We start from the raw sequence: 15,647 nt of genomic DNA on the forward strand, positions 1-15,647 counted from the left end.
AGTAGCTGTTACTGGATCTTCAATTTCCAATGCAGACCATTGACCAGGATGTCACCTGTCTCCTGAACATTGTATTTTGGTGTACCCACAACTTTGCTCATAGGAGCAAAATATGTCCAGGCCACATCCCACAGCCTGATCCAGCCTGGACAAAGCAGGACAAAGTGGCTTCTCTACCAACTGACATCAGGAAAGCTAATTCCTTTCAGGATGCCTGAATTCCATCAGTGTTGGTGATTTTTAGCCCCCTTGGGAGCCTTGTCCAGGATTTTTCTGAGCTGTAGTTTCACACCTCTAGGCATGGAACAACACAAGTGCTGCACAGGCAGGGACTGGAGAAATCAATGTATTATAGAGCAGATTTTCCTGACAGAGAAGCAAAGAGAGATTGCACAGCACAGTGATAACTAGGAATACATCCACTCCTCCTATCCAGTGGAAAGGCAGACACCTGGATTCTTATCACCAGATACAGAGGATGTGCACAAGTGATCAGTGAAAAATAAGGTGGATGGGAATCCCTGGGAGAGTATGGATGTTCCTCCCTGCACCCAGGGGCATCGCTCCCATCCACCAAATGTCACTGAAGGTGCTGTAGCCCAAATGTTTGGGGTGGCATTGGCAGTTTGGTGCCCATGATCACTTAAAACAGGGTGGCAGAGCTTGGGGGTCATCATGGTACAGCCAGCTCAGCCACATCCTGGCAGAAAGGGAGAGAGATGAAAACCAGGGGTTTGCAGGGAGAAAGAGCTGTCTTATGAAAGAGGGTGAAATGAGTTTTTGCTGTCAAAACAAACCCTGTGAGCATGGAGGGAGCACAGCTCAAATCCCTGACAGCCTTGAGCCATACACTTTCTTTTGCTGTCCTTGCCACCCACCTTTTGATGACAAAATGGATGTTGTGCCTCTCCTCCAGGATCCTTTTGAGCTTGGGGACCCCATAGGTGCAAGGTCTTTTGAAAGGGATTTTGTCTGGGATGCCAATGATCTCCACTGCCTCGGGGTCACAGGCAATCTTCCTGTATGGCACAGGGACCATGTGGTCTAACCCCAAGGCTTCAGCTGCAAGATGAACACATGGCTTTCATTTACACCAGTGCTTTGTCTTTTACTGGTGCTAAAACAAAGGTGTGAGGGTTTGAACTCAAGCAGAGCAAATGCCTTCTGCCCTCTTCTCTGCTTGTCCCAGAAAGAGAGCTCCAGGAGCAGCTCTCCCATGGGAAATGGGACAAAAAGGAAAGCAGCAGTAAACACAGCTAAGTGTCTTCAAAACTCCCAGACATGCCCAGTGATGCTCAAACCAGGAGTGAGCTGGCCCAAATATCATTCCCAAACTCCCAAATATAATTCCCAAACTCCTTGTGACCCACCCCAGCAGGTTTGTGAGCTCTAGGATTCACAAACTGCACAGCATGTGGAATCATAAAATAGTTAATGTTGGAAAAACCCTCTAAGATTGATTCCTGCTGTTAACCCAGCAGCAGCATGTTCACCAAACCATGTCCCCAAGTGCCAGGTCCATATGCTTTTTTGAACATTTCGAGGGATGGTGACTACACTGGGCAGCCTGTGCCAGTGCATGACCATCCTTTCAGTGAAGAAATTTTCCCAGTGTCCAATCTAAACCTTCCCTGGAGCAGCCTGAAGCAATTCCCTTTAATTCTATCACTTGTCACCTGGGAAAAGAAACTGAGTCCCACCTTGCTACAGCCTCCTTCAGCTAATTGTAGGGAGTGGGAAGATCCCCCCTGAGCCTCCTTTTCTCCAGGCTGAGCCCCCACAGCTCCCTCAGCTGCTCCTCATCAGGCTCGTGCTGCAGACTCTTCCTAAGCTCTGTTACCTTTTGGACACACTCCAGTGCCACATCTATAAATCACAATTTAAAAGGCTTGTCTCAAGCCCATATACAACTCACAGGTGACACAGCACACATCTACAGCCCATCTGTAACTCACAAATTACACAGCCTGATAGGGATGGCACAGCTGAAGCACCCACCAGCCCCCAAGTGATTTCCCAAGCTTCCACCTGCCCAAATGCTCAGGAGCTACACCAAAAGCACTGCCCATGTCAAAGGGAGCACCACCAACATATGCAAGCCATGCAGATGGAGAAAAAAGCAGCTGCAACAACAACCACCTTCTTTTTACCTGCCACATGTATGTAAAAGGGCCACATGCCACCACTCCTGGTGCCCAAGTGCTATGATCCAGCACGCCACATTCCCAGACAGGGCTGTTTTACAGCCCAGTTATAAATTCCTTGACTATGGTGTGGGGCTCCAAACAGAAATATTGACATAACCTTCAGGAGACTGGGAGCTGCTGAGCTAAATGTGTTAGGAAGAGCAGGGAGCTCTAGCATATGGCTTCTGCTGCTGTGTTAGGGAACAAAAATGATTGCTATATAATGATATGCAATCCACAAGCACTGCAGATGCATAATGGGATATTAACTCCTACTCACCATATCTGCTGTTAAAAAGAATTTGCACGCACTCCCTAAGGGTGTTGATGTCTTCAGTTTCTTTTATAAAACTGTCCCACTTATCTATCAAAACAAAATACAAGAAATAAGAAACTTCCATATGGTTCATACACAGCAGATGCACTTTTCTCCTGCAAAGTGCTGCGAAGCAGGAACAAGACTTTAAAAATTATTTCCTTGCTCCTGAGAGAATTTTGCCAGGCTGGCAGACAAGGTCTGGGTTTCTCCAACCCCTGACCTAAGCACTCGCCTTGGCATGTGCAAATTCCCAAGAAATGACCCCATAAAATTTCTCAGCCCTGGAATGAAAGACCCTCATGGACAGAGCCAACTTCACCTGGAATGAACCCTTGAAAGGTACAGCCCTTTCACAAGTGGATCTTTCTGTCTTCTCCTCTTTCCTAACCTTCCCATCCATATTTTTTTTCTCCTCTTCAAGGCAGGCAGGGGTTTTTAGGCTGCATTTCCCTTGGGTGCAGTGGAGGTAAGGAAATGGCAGTCCCCTCCTCACTGCTGATCCCCCCAGGCACTGCTGCAGAATCCCACTGGGACTCGTGGCTTTCAGTAATTTGGAAATAATGCCAAGTTTTCAGCAGGAATGTGCTGTTTGCAGCTGCGGCAAACAGCCTTTCCCAAAGCCATGCCTTGGTTCCCAGTGCAGGAAGCAGAGATGGAATTCCCAGCCAGCCAGCAGTGCTCAAGGACCACTAGCAGCATCTTGGAATGGCAGGGATGGACTGGAGCAGAGAAGGTGGTCTTGGCTCCAGTGTGAGATGCATCCCCTCCAGCACTGCCAGATCCCTGCAGAGTGTGGAGAGGGCTGGGAGACTGCTGGGGAGAGATGTGGTGAGGGGAAACCTTTCAGGAAGGCTGCCTTAATGCTGGAGCAGGACACAGACCTGTCTTGTCATGGACGATGGAGAAGAGGATGCGCTTGGATGAGTGCACATTCTGGATCAGGGGACCTCCGGAGACTGATGATTTCTGTCCTGGACAAGAGGGGAGACAAGGAGAAAGGGCTGATGAGAGCCTGATCCATGCTCCAGACACCACAACAACACCCTGAGAGCTGTCCCCTGCCACCCCTTCTGGCTCTCCTCCATGCACCCTGGCCTGTGACACCTGCTGTGGTGCTGGCCAGACCAACCCTTGCTATCCCCAGTCCCTTTTGGGGGGATGCCTTTCTGGCCTGGTGCCTCTCTGGCCTTTGCTGCCTTTCTGGCCTGGTGGTGCAGGCCCTGTCATTTTGGGGCAAAACCAGAGGTGTGCCCTGTCACTTGGGGCTAAAACAGAGGTGTGCCCTGTCACTTGGGGCTAAAACAGAGGTGTGCCTGCCACTTGGGGCAAAAACCAGATGTGTGCCCTGACACTTGGGGCAAAACCAAAGGTGTGCCTGCCACTTGGGGCAAAAACCAGATGTGTGCCCTGACACTTGGGGCAAAACCAAAGGTGTGCCTGCCACTTGCAGGCACCCAGGGAAGGCCTGTGGCAGTGCAGCACGGCAGGGGCTCTGCTCACTCCCACACAGGCCAAGCTCTAGGCTGGTTTTCATCCCAGGAATTCCAACAGCCCCTAGCAGGGCCAGGGCTGGGCAGAGCCCCAGGCCTGAGGGGAGAGCACACTCCAGGCTATTACCACAGCAGTCGCTGTACTCCTGTGAGGAAGGCACCTTCAGCTCTGCCGCCGGCCGGGCCAGCAGCGCCTCGCCCGCTGCCGCCGTGGGCCCGGGCAGGCCCGAGGACGCCTCCTGCTTGAGGTCGATGGCGACGGGGCCGGGCAGAGAGACGCCGTAGAGGAAGTTGGTGATAGCAATGGCCGAGGGGGCGTCCTGCGAGGTGGGTTTGGCCACGGGGCCGTTGGCACCAGAGTCTCGGCTGCCCTTGGAGGCGAGGGAGGAACAAGTTAACTCGATGTTGGGGTTGGGCTCTCGGCTGGGCTCATCTGCTGGCCTGAGGGGAAGGAAGGGAGAAGAGGAGGGAAAAACAGGTTCCTTTGAGCCCATGGCAGTGCTAAGGTGCAACAAGAAAGGATGTGGACGAGGAAGAAGAGCCATGCCTGGGAGGGTGGGACACCACCAGCTGCCAGGCTTCTTGTTGAGGAGCACCATGAAGACCATTACAGGTTAGAGCACCTCTCCTATTTGGAAAGGTTAAGAGAGTTGAGATTGTCCACTCTGGAGGTGAGAAGGCTCTGGGGAGAACATACTCTGGCCTTCCATTAGCCAAAGGTACTGGAGAGCTGGAAAGGGACTTTTGACAAAGGCAAGGAGTTACAGGACAATCAGGGGAACGGTGTCAAACTGAAAGAGAGTTGGTTTGGATTGGATATTAGGAAGAAATTCTTCCCTGTGTGGCTGGTGAGGCCCTGCCACAGGTTGCCCAGGCAAGCTGGGGCTGCCCCATCCCTGGAAGTGTTCAAGGCCAGGCTGGATGGGGCTTGGAGCAGCTTGGATAGTGGAAGGCATCCCTGCCCACAGCAGGGGCTGGAACGAGATGATCTTTAAGGTCCCTTCCAACCCAAACCATTCTATAGTTCTGTTCTGTGACTCAGAAGTTACATCCATCACTCAAACTCCTGAGCATCTTCAGGCACCTAAATGGTTCTTGTCTTCTTTAAGTGGAGCTGGTTAGTCAAAGCTGGTTAGTTCAAAGCACTTTTTTTTTAGCTAGGACCAAGCTGCACAGCTCCATGCCCAGTGCATTTAAGGGGTAAAACCTTTTATGACCACAATCACTTGGCTCCATTGCCTATGCCAGCCCCCAGCACCCATGGCACATTCAAGGGGGAGGTCAGTCAGCCTGCAATGAGTTTCAGACTGAAGAAACCAATTTGCTCCACATGAGACAGGGAGCCACAAGCTCACAGACAGCACAAATTCTGCGTGTCCTACTTTTAGCTGTCTCAGCCTGATTTTCCAGAAGCATCAAGCCTTTAGAGGAGATATTTGGTCATGCTCAGCATTTTTCTGAATGGATCTGAGGTGCTGCCAGCAAGGCAAATGCAGGGAAAATGCACCTAAAACTACTGAACCCCTTGCATAAATGTGGCCAAAAGGGGGAGTTTGCTCTGCTGCAGTCCCCCACTTCCCTCCTTGCCTGGCATTAAAAAACCCATTTCAGCCTGGGAAGACACTTGCAGCATTTACCCTGGAAATCCCTCTGGAGACAGAAAAGCACTTAGCTTACCGCAGTGGAAATTTTGGCAGAGACACATAAAAAGATGCAGTTAATGTGCATGTTTACACACACTTTTTATAGAAATGAGCCTGAAATGGACTCAAGCCCCCCAACACGAACAAATCTCTGTGCAAGGCTGGATTTGGCATGGCTGGACCCAGGTTTGTGGGTCCTGAGGAGAAGCTGGGACATGGGAGAGACCCTCCTGCCTGTGCCACCATCCCAAGGGCTCGGGGCTCTCTTGCTCCTCGGAGATCCCCAAAATTAAAATTACCTTTTTAGCCTGAAGCGGATGCTGTGGCTGTGCTCTAGGATGGCCATCAGGGATTTCACATCATACTCCAGGGGTTTCTTAAAGCTGATTCCCTCAGGCAAGCCAGTCACTGCCAGCGAGCCTGGCTCTTTCAGGAACCTCTCGTAGGGCAAAGGGACCACGCTGCTCTTCCCCATGGCTTCACCTGGGGAGGGGACAGAGTTACACACTGACAAACACCCTGTGCCCCTCACCATGGCTGAGCTGGGCTGGAGGACTAAATGCAAGAGCAAGAAATCCCAACAGGATCATTCGGAGAAAAAAACCCATTCCTACCTTCACACTTAGCATGCAAGGCACTCCAATTCCTTTCTAAAAGCACTAATTAATAAAAAGCTCATAAAAGCCAATAAACAGATGTCTCATCATTCAGGTTTCACAGCAGAATCCTCAGTTGGGGTCACTTGGCACAAGCTCACCCCTGGGAGTGCCCAGCCATATGCCAGTGAGGTACATGGCCATCAGCAAGGTGGGAGGGAGCCAAGGGCTGACAAAGAAGGCAGAGGAGCTCACAATGATTTTTATCTCATGCTTACTGAGATATTCTGGGAACCTCATTTCTAGTCAGTTTTCTTATTTTACCTCCTGGAAGAACGGAAAACAGTTTGATTGCTGTTGCTGTCAAGCAGCTTTGATTCACTTTGACAGACAAGGAAAAAAACCAAAACCAACAATCTCCCTCCATCCCAGTATTCACAGACAGCTTGAACATTGATACATTTGACTGCACAGTCCCCTCCAGCTGCCCAGAACTCTCACCTGCTCCCCTTAACACTGGCAACACAGTCCCATCATGTCCCCACCACGTGCCTCTAGCTCCATTTTACCTCTGCCACCAAAATCTCCCTAAGGAGTCAGGTACAAATTGCTTTTCCTTCCCTTGTAGCAGCATTGCCATTATATAGGGATTTTTTAAACCAGATAAAGAGCCTGTGTGCCCAGACCAGGGCTGCTCTGCTATACTTTGCAGGCAAAACACCATCAGAAAAACAGCCTGCTCTGAAGGATTTCAAAACCCTCAAGCCAGTCTCTGGGGAAAAATTACTTTGGAAACCAACCCAAGCCACTGTGATCAATAAACATGGTGCTGAAAGCATGAAGCACAAGAAACAGCCATGCAGGAATGCAACCTGGCTGGCAAAGCAGTGTCCAGATGCAGAACATCTGGTGGCATGATACAGTGCCTGCACCTTCATCTCCAAGCTGAGGGGCAGACAGAGAAGCTTATAGGACCTTTAAGTTGTTGAGGGATTTTATACTGTAGATTTTCTTTCCAATCTTTTATTTTTTTTCCCTCTTCTTAAAAAAAACCCCAAACCAAAAGATCTTACAGAAATACTGCAAATCTTGTTACACTGCCAGCAAGTCCTTACTAAAAGTGATTTCTTCACCATGTCCCTTGAAGGAATGTGTTATAACTAACAATGTGCAACTTGCACGGGCCATTAAGGCTTCTTATAGGGAGGATTGATAATATTTTAATTAAGCAAATAACCAAAGTTTTAAAATAAGCCTTTGAACCATGATACCATGAGTTTACTTGCTGCAAGCTGACAGTTTCCCTGCCCCAATGTGCTGGCTCTAGCAGCTCTCCACCTCCCTTCATCACCTCTCTTCATGATTGGGAGAAGCTCCCAATGTCCACAGTGGCTCCTTATCAACCCAATGCTCAAGAAATCCCCAAACATATTTTTATGGGCACTGTGTTATTGTCAAGGTGACCTTCAGAAGCCTTGCACTGCTGCACAGAGACTCATGGTTTGGCTAAAGAGACAATAATCATCATTAATGCCTGTTTAATAGAAGCCACTGGTAATCAGTCATCCTGTTGGTGCAGAGATTACCAGGCTCTGGAGGGAATCTTTTTGACTGAGCATTTTAAAAGATTTTTTGTTTCCAACCCTTATTGATGAAAGGACAAAAAAAAAAAACCCAAAACCCTAAGAATCGTAATTGTTAAACTCACACAGTCCTCTCAGTGTTACAAACAGAATCACCCTGGGGCATCTGCTGTCTCCTGTGTATTTCTCCCCACTCATCCAGGAGAGGCCTTTCCCAGTGGGAATGAAGGGAGGGGAGCAGCAGCTTTGTCAGGTTTCACCACAGAGAGGCTCAAGGATGGAAACAGCTGACATTACTGAAGCAGCAGCAAAGGCAGAATTACACCCAGTGCCAAAGCCAAAACTGCTGTCCCAGGGATGCCCAACCTTCTTCTGGCCATGCTGGGTAGAGGACATGGCCAATGTGTCCCCACACACCTCCATACACCTTGAAACTGTAAAAAGCCTTACTAATCATCCAATGGATGGGCTGCCTTGTTCATAAAGCCCATGCAGATGCACCCTGATCAAGCTTTTCTAATGCAATTATATAATTATTGTATGTCAGATTTTAATAATTCACGTATTCCCAAGAGGACAGCAAAGTTTGGCACTGTACCTGCAGCAGGACAATGAGACCTGCAGCCTGGACCAGCAAAAAAACACCCTCCTCATTCTGTTCCCTTGGTTCTTCTGCATCATCCCTTCCTTCATCCTTGGGCCCAGCCTTTGGAAGGCAGCAACAGGATCTGATTGCTCCCATTAATGGGAATATTGCCTCTAAGTCCTTTAAGTGGCTTCAGAAAATTTCAGTGACTGTCTGTCCCAGGGGAGAAGAGATGCCAGCTCCCTTTTCCTGTCTGTGAAGCTTGTGGAAGATGCCAACAGCCAGCAGCAGCAGCAAATCCTGCATGTGAGCCCAGCTTGGTTGGTGGCAGCTCCTGTTGTGTGGGAATGCCCATTCCCAGATCACATCCACAATCAGAGGCACTCAGGGAGCCCTGCACAGCCCAGCAGGCCTCTACATGAATCTCAGCTGGTGATGGGGAGCTGCAGCCAGAAAAGACCAACACCCAGTCCTGCAGCTGCTCCAGCCACAGGGCCTGAACTCCCTAAAGCATCGTGCAGAACTAACACAACCTCTCAGCAGCATGGGGGAAGAACTGGGGCTCTGTTTTCCCAAGCCAGTTTTGCTTTTCCTACCCTGACTAGCACAGCTGTAGAGGTGCTGCCAGGGGATGAGTAGTGGCATGGCCACTACTGCCAGCTGCTCCACGGGGGTTCCAGTGGGTCCTTGTCAGTGAGAAGGTGCTGCTACTGCTCAAGCCACTGCAGATTGGGCTGGAAGGAGCTCTGCAACCCACTGGGTTCCATACCAACAGCCATATGGTCATCTATATTTAATTGCAGAAGCTTTATTGCTGGGGATGATGCATGTGCTGGAGCGGCACCACCTCGTCTCTGGAAGTTGGGGCTGCAGGGCCACATGCTAGAAAATCATCTGTTTTCTTTTTAAATAGACTTGCCAGGGAAGAGAGAGAGTGAATCTGCAGAGCTCCAACACAGTGCTATGAAAGAGGTGCTGTGGATGCAGTGCCAGGGATAAAAGGTGTGCATGGAAATCACATTAGAGGCTTCCCCTGGTCAGGGAACACAAAGGATGCTTCATTCAGCACAGGGATTTTTTTGGCTCAGTTTGGAGCACTGGAAAATTAAGAAGCAGTGGCCAAACCCCATCTCAATGCAGTGCTAACTCTGCACAGGAGCACATTTCACCCTGCCCTGCCAGGCACATGCTCCCACGCTGAGGAGCTGGGCTGGCATGAAAGCCACAGCTGGTGGCAGTGCTGGGCAGCTCAGTGAGCCCCAGGGACATTCCATATCCCCAAAGGGAAGCATGAAGGTTCTTACTATAAAGCACATCAAACACTTCCTCTACCATCTTCCTGAGGAGGTACACATCTGATCCCTGGTCCGGGGAGACCCTGAGCACCCTTTGCCCGCACTCCTTTGCCTTCTTCTGCACCTCTGCATCCTGCTCCTTCCTCTGCTGGATTCCTGAGGGGGAGAGGAGAAAACAGGAGTCACTGTGGTGAGAAGGCAAGTGTCCCAGCCCTCCCACCCACCTCAGGCCCCAGCTTGGATGATCCCAGCAGCCCCAACATGCAGGGAAAGGTACTGGCAATAGGCAGTGGTGCCAGCACTCATCCGGTGCCTGCCCCCTTTTCCCTGGCTTCTCCCACTCAGCCAGACTGAAACAGTTATGGCTAATTGGGCAGTCCATTTCTAGTCTCTGGTTTCAATCTGCTTAGCCTTCAATCTCTCAGGAAAAGAAAATCCTCCTTTCTTGGAGGCTTTTTTACCCTTCAGCATCACGTAGCTCAGTAATACCAGCTATTTCCTGCTAATTTCCCCCATTAAACCTCAAATAAAGCATATCTTCAGCATTGACTTCTTTGCATCTCTAAATGCACAGAAAATTAAACACTACAAATGCATTATTGCTGTTCTATCCACAGTAATTTGCAAGGGATTTTTGGTGACAAAGGACTAATTCCTTCATCATCCTCGACAGACTCCTGCTGGCAGTCGGGCCTGAATGCTGCCTGGGTGCTCAAGGAGCTCACAGATCCTTCTGTGGAAAAAGTCCATGGCTGGGACATCACAGGGAATGGTCAAGAGCAACATGGGACACACACAGAACTGGACACAGCAAAGTAAACAGCCACCATTCCACCCCTGGAAAGCTCCACAGGCCTCCCACAGCATGGCAAAACAGGCCCTGGAAAACTTTTTTGGGGTGTTTAACCAAGGTTGTGAAATGCATCTGCATCCTCCAAGTACTGCCTCTCCCTCATGCACTGACATTAATTCTGATCACTGTCAGTTCCCCCCTGCATCATGAGAGGCAGGACCAGAGGCTCAGATAAAGGAGGGTGCTCAAGCAAGGTCTGCATCCCAGAGAGATAAGAGGCTTCTTACATCTCCAAATGATGTCTGCTTTAGATTAATTCACATCTTTCTAAGAGGGCAGCAAGAAATCAGAGGCACTTCCAGGGATACTTTCCACTGTGTGCCAGTTGTAAGGGCTTTATGGAGTGGAGTTGAGTCTGGGCCTGTATAATTCAAGACAGAGTTATCACATTTCACCCTGTCTGCAGCATCATCCCCTTTACTCAAACCCCATCCTCAAGACTGCTGTTTTCAACCAGACATGACTATTTCTTTTGGACAAAAGTATAAATGAAACCAAAGAGAGGGGAATCAGGATCTAGTGCCAGCTGCTTTGCCCCTGCGTAGCTGTAGAGCATCAACCAGGATATATCATGGAATCAGAGAACGAGTTTGGGTCAAGAGAGCCCTTAAATACCATCTGATTCCACTCCCCTGCCATGGGCAAGGACACTTTCCACTAAACCACATTGCTCCAAGCCCTGTTCAACTTGGCCTTGAACACTTCCAGGGATGGAGCAGCTGCAGCTTCTCTGAACAACCTATCCCAGTAGCTCATAACACTCAAAAGAAGAATTCCTTACTATCACCTAACCTAAATCTATCCTCTTTTAGTTTAAAACTATTCTCCCTTGTTCTATCATTATCTGCCTGGGCAAAAAGTCACTCTCCCTCTTTTTTCTAAGTCCCCCTTAGGCACTGGAAGGAGCTCTCAGGATTCTCTGGACTGTTCTCCGGACTGAACAACCTCTCTCAGCCTAAGGAAACACAAGAGAGTTCCCTCCCTTTGGCCACCCCACTGCCATCCACATCTTGAGGGTGGTGGGAAGGGAAGGCAGAGCTGCCCATGAATGTAGGGAACATCTCCCAAATGCCTCCTGTCTGGCAGAATACAGTGGAGGAAAACTAACCAGATGTGAGAGGATGGAATGGTGGAGTGGGCCAGCAGCTGCCCAGGGCAGCAGGATGAGGGGCTGGGCAGAGCCATGGCAGAGAGCAGCTCCTGTAGAGCCATGCAGTGAACAACACAGTGACCTGGGCAGCTTCATAGCACTGGTGTCACCAGAGCAAACCCTTCCTGAACAATCTCTCCAATGGATTAAGCACCCATGTGGTTTCTGTCAACACCATGTATTTCTCTCCACTGACATCCCATTGCAGAACAGATCTGGGTCTGGTGTCCTCAGCACCACCAAAACCAGATCCCATTCCAGTTCCACACTGACTGAGGAAAGCAGTAGTCAGCATGCTGGGGATGATGCTGTCCAAGAAGAGAGGTCCCCATTCACAGAACGGCTCCCACCCTCCCTTCAGCTCCCAGACTGTTTTTTGGAAACTGGCAGAGGTACAGAGCTGGGAAAGAAGGCCTGCAGTACACAAGATATCCCTCAGACACTTGGTGAATCTGATCTGAGACTGGGGGAACACAGCTCCTCCTCAAGGTATCCTGTCACCACTGTTCATCCCTCAGAAACACAAGCAACTCCACAACAACAACCAATTCATTCCTGTTTTTCCAAAACCAGGAAAAAAGCCTTTGACTAAGAAAATCCTTCTGCTCCTGGGAGGATCACTAGGAAAAACTATTTCTGCTAAGTCCTCAAAAACCACTGCCAGAGGCTAACAGCAGCAGGGCAGCAGAGCAGCCATCCAGCCCTGAGCCACCTCAGGGATGCTTCAGGAGAGAAAACCCAGGGCATGCAGAGCCCTCCCTGGCAGGGAAGAGGCTCTGGCTGCAGCTCCCTCCCAATTCCTCCATCACTTCAAACACCCCTCATCCCCACGGACAGACAGACAGCACCGCGGTGCCCCCTCTGTACGCAGCAGGGCTCACAGCTGGCACAGCTGGAGCGCCAGCCTCGGCATGGAAGATGGAGCAGCTGCAGATACTCACTGCAGAACTTCTGGAAGTCAGCCTGGAGCTCCTTACGGGCGCTGAGGAAGACCCTTCCCTTCTCAGTGCCCAGCACGAAGGCGCTCTCCTCGTGCACGGCGATGCAGGCAACCTCCGCGTTCAGCTTGGACAGCGCCGAGCACTGTTGGAGGCACCAGGTCAGCACAGCACAGGCTGGGGGCAACATTCCTCCTTCCCACCCCTCCTTCCCACCCCTCCTTCCCACCCCTCCTTCCCACCCCCTGCCATCTCCCAGTGGGGTTTTATCCTTTCCATCAAAAGCAGTGTTCTGGTTTATGGCAGAATTTCATGGGTTTATGGCATCGCCTAAAAAATTTCGGTGACTTTACAGCTCTACAAAAATACCCAGCTGGAAAACAAGAGCTATTAACCCATCATTTTATTTCACTTTTTCCTAGCCTAAAAATAAACATTTTATTGCATTTCTTTAAAAAAAAAAAAATTCCTGCAAAAAAAAAAAAAATCTAACAAAAAACCCACACCACAACCAACAACAATTTGCATTTTTCCACCAGCTCTAATGGAATAAGGAACACGGGAATCTTATTTCAGCTGCAGAACACTAATATGGTCAAAGTCCAGATTAGTGGAACGATTCTTCTTGTACAGTTATGCAAAACAACAAAGAGATGGAAAAAACTTCTTCCATTAATCCATTTTATGTAACATGCCCTTCCTGCTCTGCATAATACACATGTATATGCATTTTTATTAGTATTTTTTTTATTATAATAGTTACTCAGTGCTAGCAGCCTGAGTCATATTCCTATAGCTACAGCACTGGTGCTAGGTAGATGCTATACCCAGGTCATCATTTAAATGGGTAAAAAAGGGGGAATTTTCCCAGCATCAGCCCTGGTTAGGCACATCAACAACCCCACAGAGGAGCTGGAGGATGCTGGCAGCCAGGGAGGGAGGAGAGCAGGGGGGTTACATGGAGCAACCCCCCTAAGGTACCTCCAGCTCCCTGCACACACCTACAACAGGCTTCACTTGTGTGGGCTTAAACCAGCTTCTCTGCTAGGTCATTTTACCTCCTGCTCACCTTCTTCAAAGAGGCACTGAATCAAATCCCACAAAACAGATATTTTAAAGAAGTCTCCTTTCAAAACCCAGTCACAAAGCCAAGTATTTTGCTCAAAACGTCCAACACTCAAAAATAAAAACAAAAACTAAGGTATGTGAGATTTGGGTGCAGAACAAATCCAAACCCTAAGCCTGCTTGGTGACATGCATGTGGCCCTGTGGTTTATTTACCAGGCACACAGGCAGCTAGGTTTCAGTGAGCACAGAGCCTGCCACTCTGAAGGGCTGGGATAAAGGCTGAATTTCAGGAGCAGCTTGGCTCCCTGGCCCCTGTGTAAGCACCTAACAAGGACTGCATAATAATGAATATTCGTTAAGAAGCCAAACTATGGCAACATAATTTGTTGTACAGGATGGCAAGTATATAAATCATCAAAGCTGCTTGGGGTGTGTAGGCTCTAGGGAACCTGCTCCTTAGTGGGGTAGTGATGTCAAAGAGAAGGAAATTGGTATTAATGAAAAAACCTCTACCTGCATAGAGAGGAAAACATATCCTAGATAAATGCATTACATATGACTTGACTTTAAAAAGAGAGAGCTATTTAGCACATCTCATTGCATTAGACATTTGTTACTACACATCCTCTTTCCCTTATTGATCACATTCACAGTTAAAAATAAGATTAGCTCTGGTCCACAAGACTTAATCCAGACAGTTATCTTGTTTATGTAAGCACGGCTGACTTAGGCAAGGCTTTCCACTGGGAATTCTACGTCAAAAGATATGAAAGTTATTTTCTTTGTTCTCAGAGATAAAAAGCCATTGTTCTGTTGTTGTGTAAATGCTCACGGTAACATTGGTAAAACAGCAAGAAAAAAAAAGCCAACCACCCTTCAGCCAGTTGATACCAACATAAATATTAATGGGAAAACAATACACATCTGAGATTAACTTGTGCTGGCTTTATGATCCTTATGGCTGTCAGGGCAGGAAAGGGTTTTTATTTCTCAGCAGTTCCCTGGGCTTTCCAGCAGCAGAGGAGAGCGGAATGAGCTCACCAGGCATCGTGTGCCAGCCCTGCACCCAGACAGCCTTGCTAAATGGAGGCCAAAGGAGGGAGGGGGATGGGGACAGGGGTGCCACCGGCCTCTTACCATGGAGTCTAAGGCAGACACTAAGCTGGTGATGATTTCATCTCTCTGGGGAAAAACCATATTCCATTGGTCAGCTCTGGAGGTGGTGAGTGTCACATCTAAAGGCTTCCCTGCCAAGGCCATATTCACCTGAAAACAGAAAAAAAAAATGAAAGAGCTGTGCATCACTGTTACTAACAGAGAGCTGGAGCTGAGCACCACCACAGAAACCCATCTACCATCATGTGCTACAGGAGCAATGCTGGCACAGGAACACGGGGAAACTGAGGCATGCAGAGAGGCCACAGCAGCCTGAGCCCCACAATCCCCATGAGTCCTCTGCTAAAGGCAGATAACTGCAGGAGCTGTTGAGCTGTAATCAAACCCCGGAGCCAATGCTGTGTGCACCAGCAGTGGCCAGATCATCTCTGCATTTGGAGCTCACCCTCAAGGAGATGCCACCACCACAGGGGCCACAGGACCAGCTGCATGGTGGGACACCCCAGATTGCAGCCTGTGGCCATGCAAGGCAGAGGATGTGGTGCTGAAGTGGGCACAGAGCATTTCTGTGCCCGAGCTCTGATGGCAGCTGTGAGCAGCAGGTGATGGCTCTGTCCCCGTGAAGACACCGTGCTGACCATCCTTGTGCCTCCTGCTCTAAATCCTGGACAAGAGGAACCTCTGCCACCCAAAGTGTCCCTGAAACAGGTCAAAGTCACAGGGTGCTCTGAGATGCAGCTCATGGCAAGGGATTCCCTAATGAAATCACCCCACTCTGCAGTTCTTGTGTCAGGGGGAACAGGAAGAGGTGCAGTGCAGGGACC

The 15,647-nt window shown here is 49.3% G+C and overlaps 1 protein-coding gene across 6 annotated transcripts in view; it reads right to left on the reverse strand.

Moving 5' to 3' along the window:
- GTF2IRD1 (GTF2I repeat domain containing 1) overlaps positions 1 to 15,647 on the reverse strand; it is a 71,089-nt gene that overhangs the window by 35,092 nt on the left and 20,350 nt on the right. For all 6 annotated transcript variants that reach the window (XM_036395091.2, XM_036395096.1, XM_036395094.1 and 3 more), the window contains exons 2-9: positions 14,845 to 14,973; positions 12,643 to 12,784; positions 9,708 to 9,854; positions 5,938 to 6,121; positions 4,123 to 4,436; positions 3,387 to 3,476; positions 2,467 to 2,550; positions 879 to 1,062 (exon numbers count right to left, since the gene is read on the reverse strand). In XM_036395091.2, coding sequence (XP_036250984.1) covers positions 879 to 1,062; positions 2,467 to 2,550; positions 3,387 to 3,476; positions 4,123 to 4,436; positions 5,938 to 6,121; positions 9,708 to 9,854; positions 12,643 to 12,784; positions 14,845 to 14,967 — 1,268 coding nt within the window. In that variant the 5' untranslated portion in view covers positions 14,968 to 14,973. The remainder of the gene's footprint in view (positions 1 to 878; positions 1,063 to 2,466; positions 2,551 to 3,386; positions 3,477 to 4,122; positions 4,437 to 5,937; positions 6,122 to 9,707; positions 9,855 to 12,642; positions 12,785 to 14,844; positions 14,974 to 15,647) is intronic.

The sequence above is a fragment of the Molothrus ater genome, chromosome 21 (assembly GCF_012460135.2).
Source record: "Molothrus ater isolate BHLD 08-10-18 breed brown headed cowbird chromosome 21, BPBGC_Mater_1.1, whole genome shotgun sequence".
NCBI classification, from domain to species: domain Eukaryota; kingdom Metazoa; phylum Chordata; class Aves; order Passeriformes; family Icteridae; genus Molothrus; species Molothrus ater.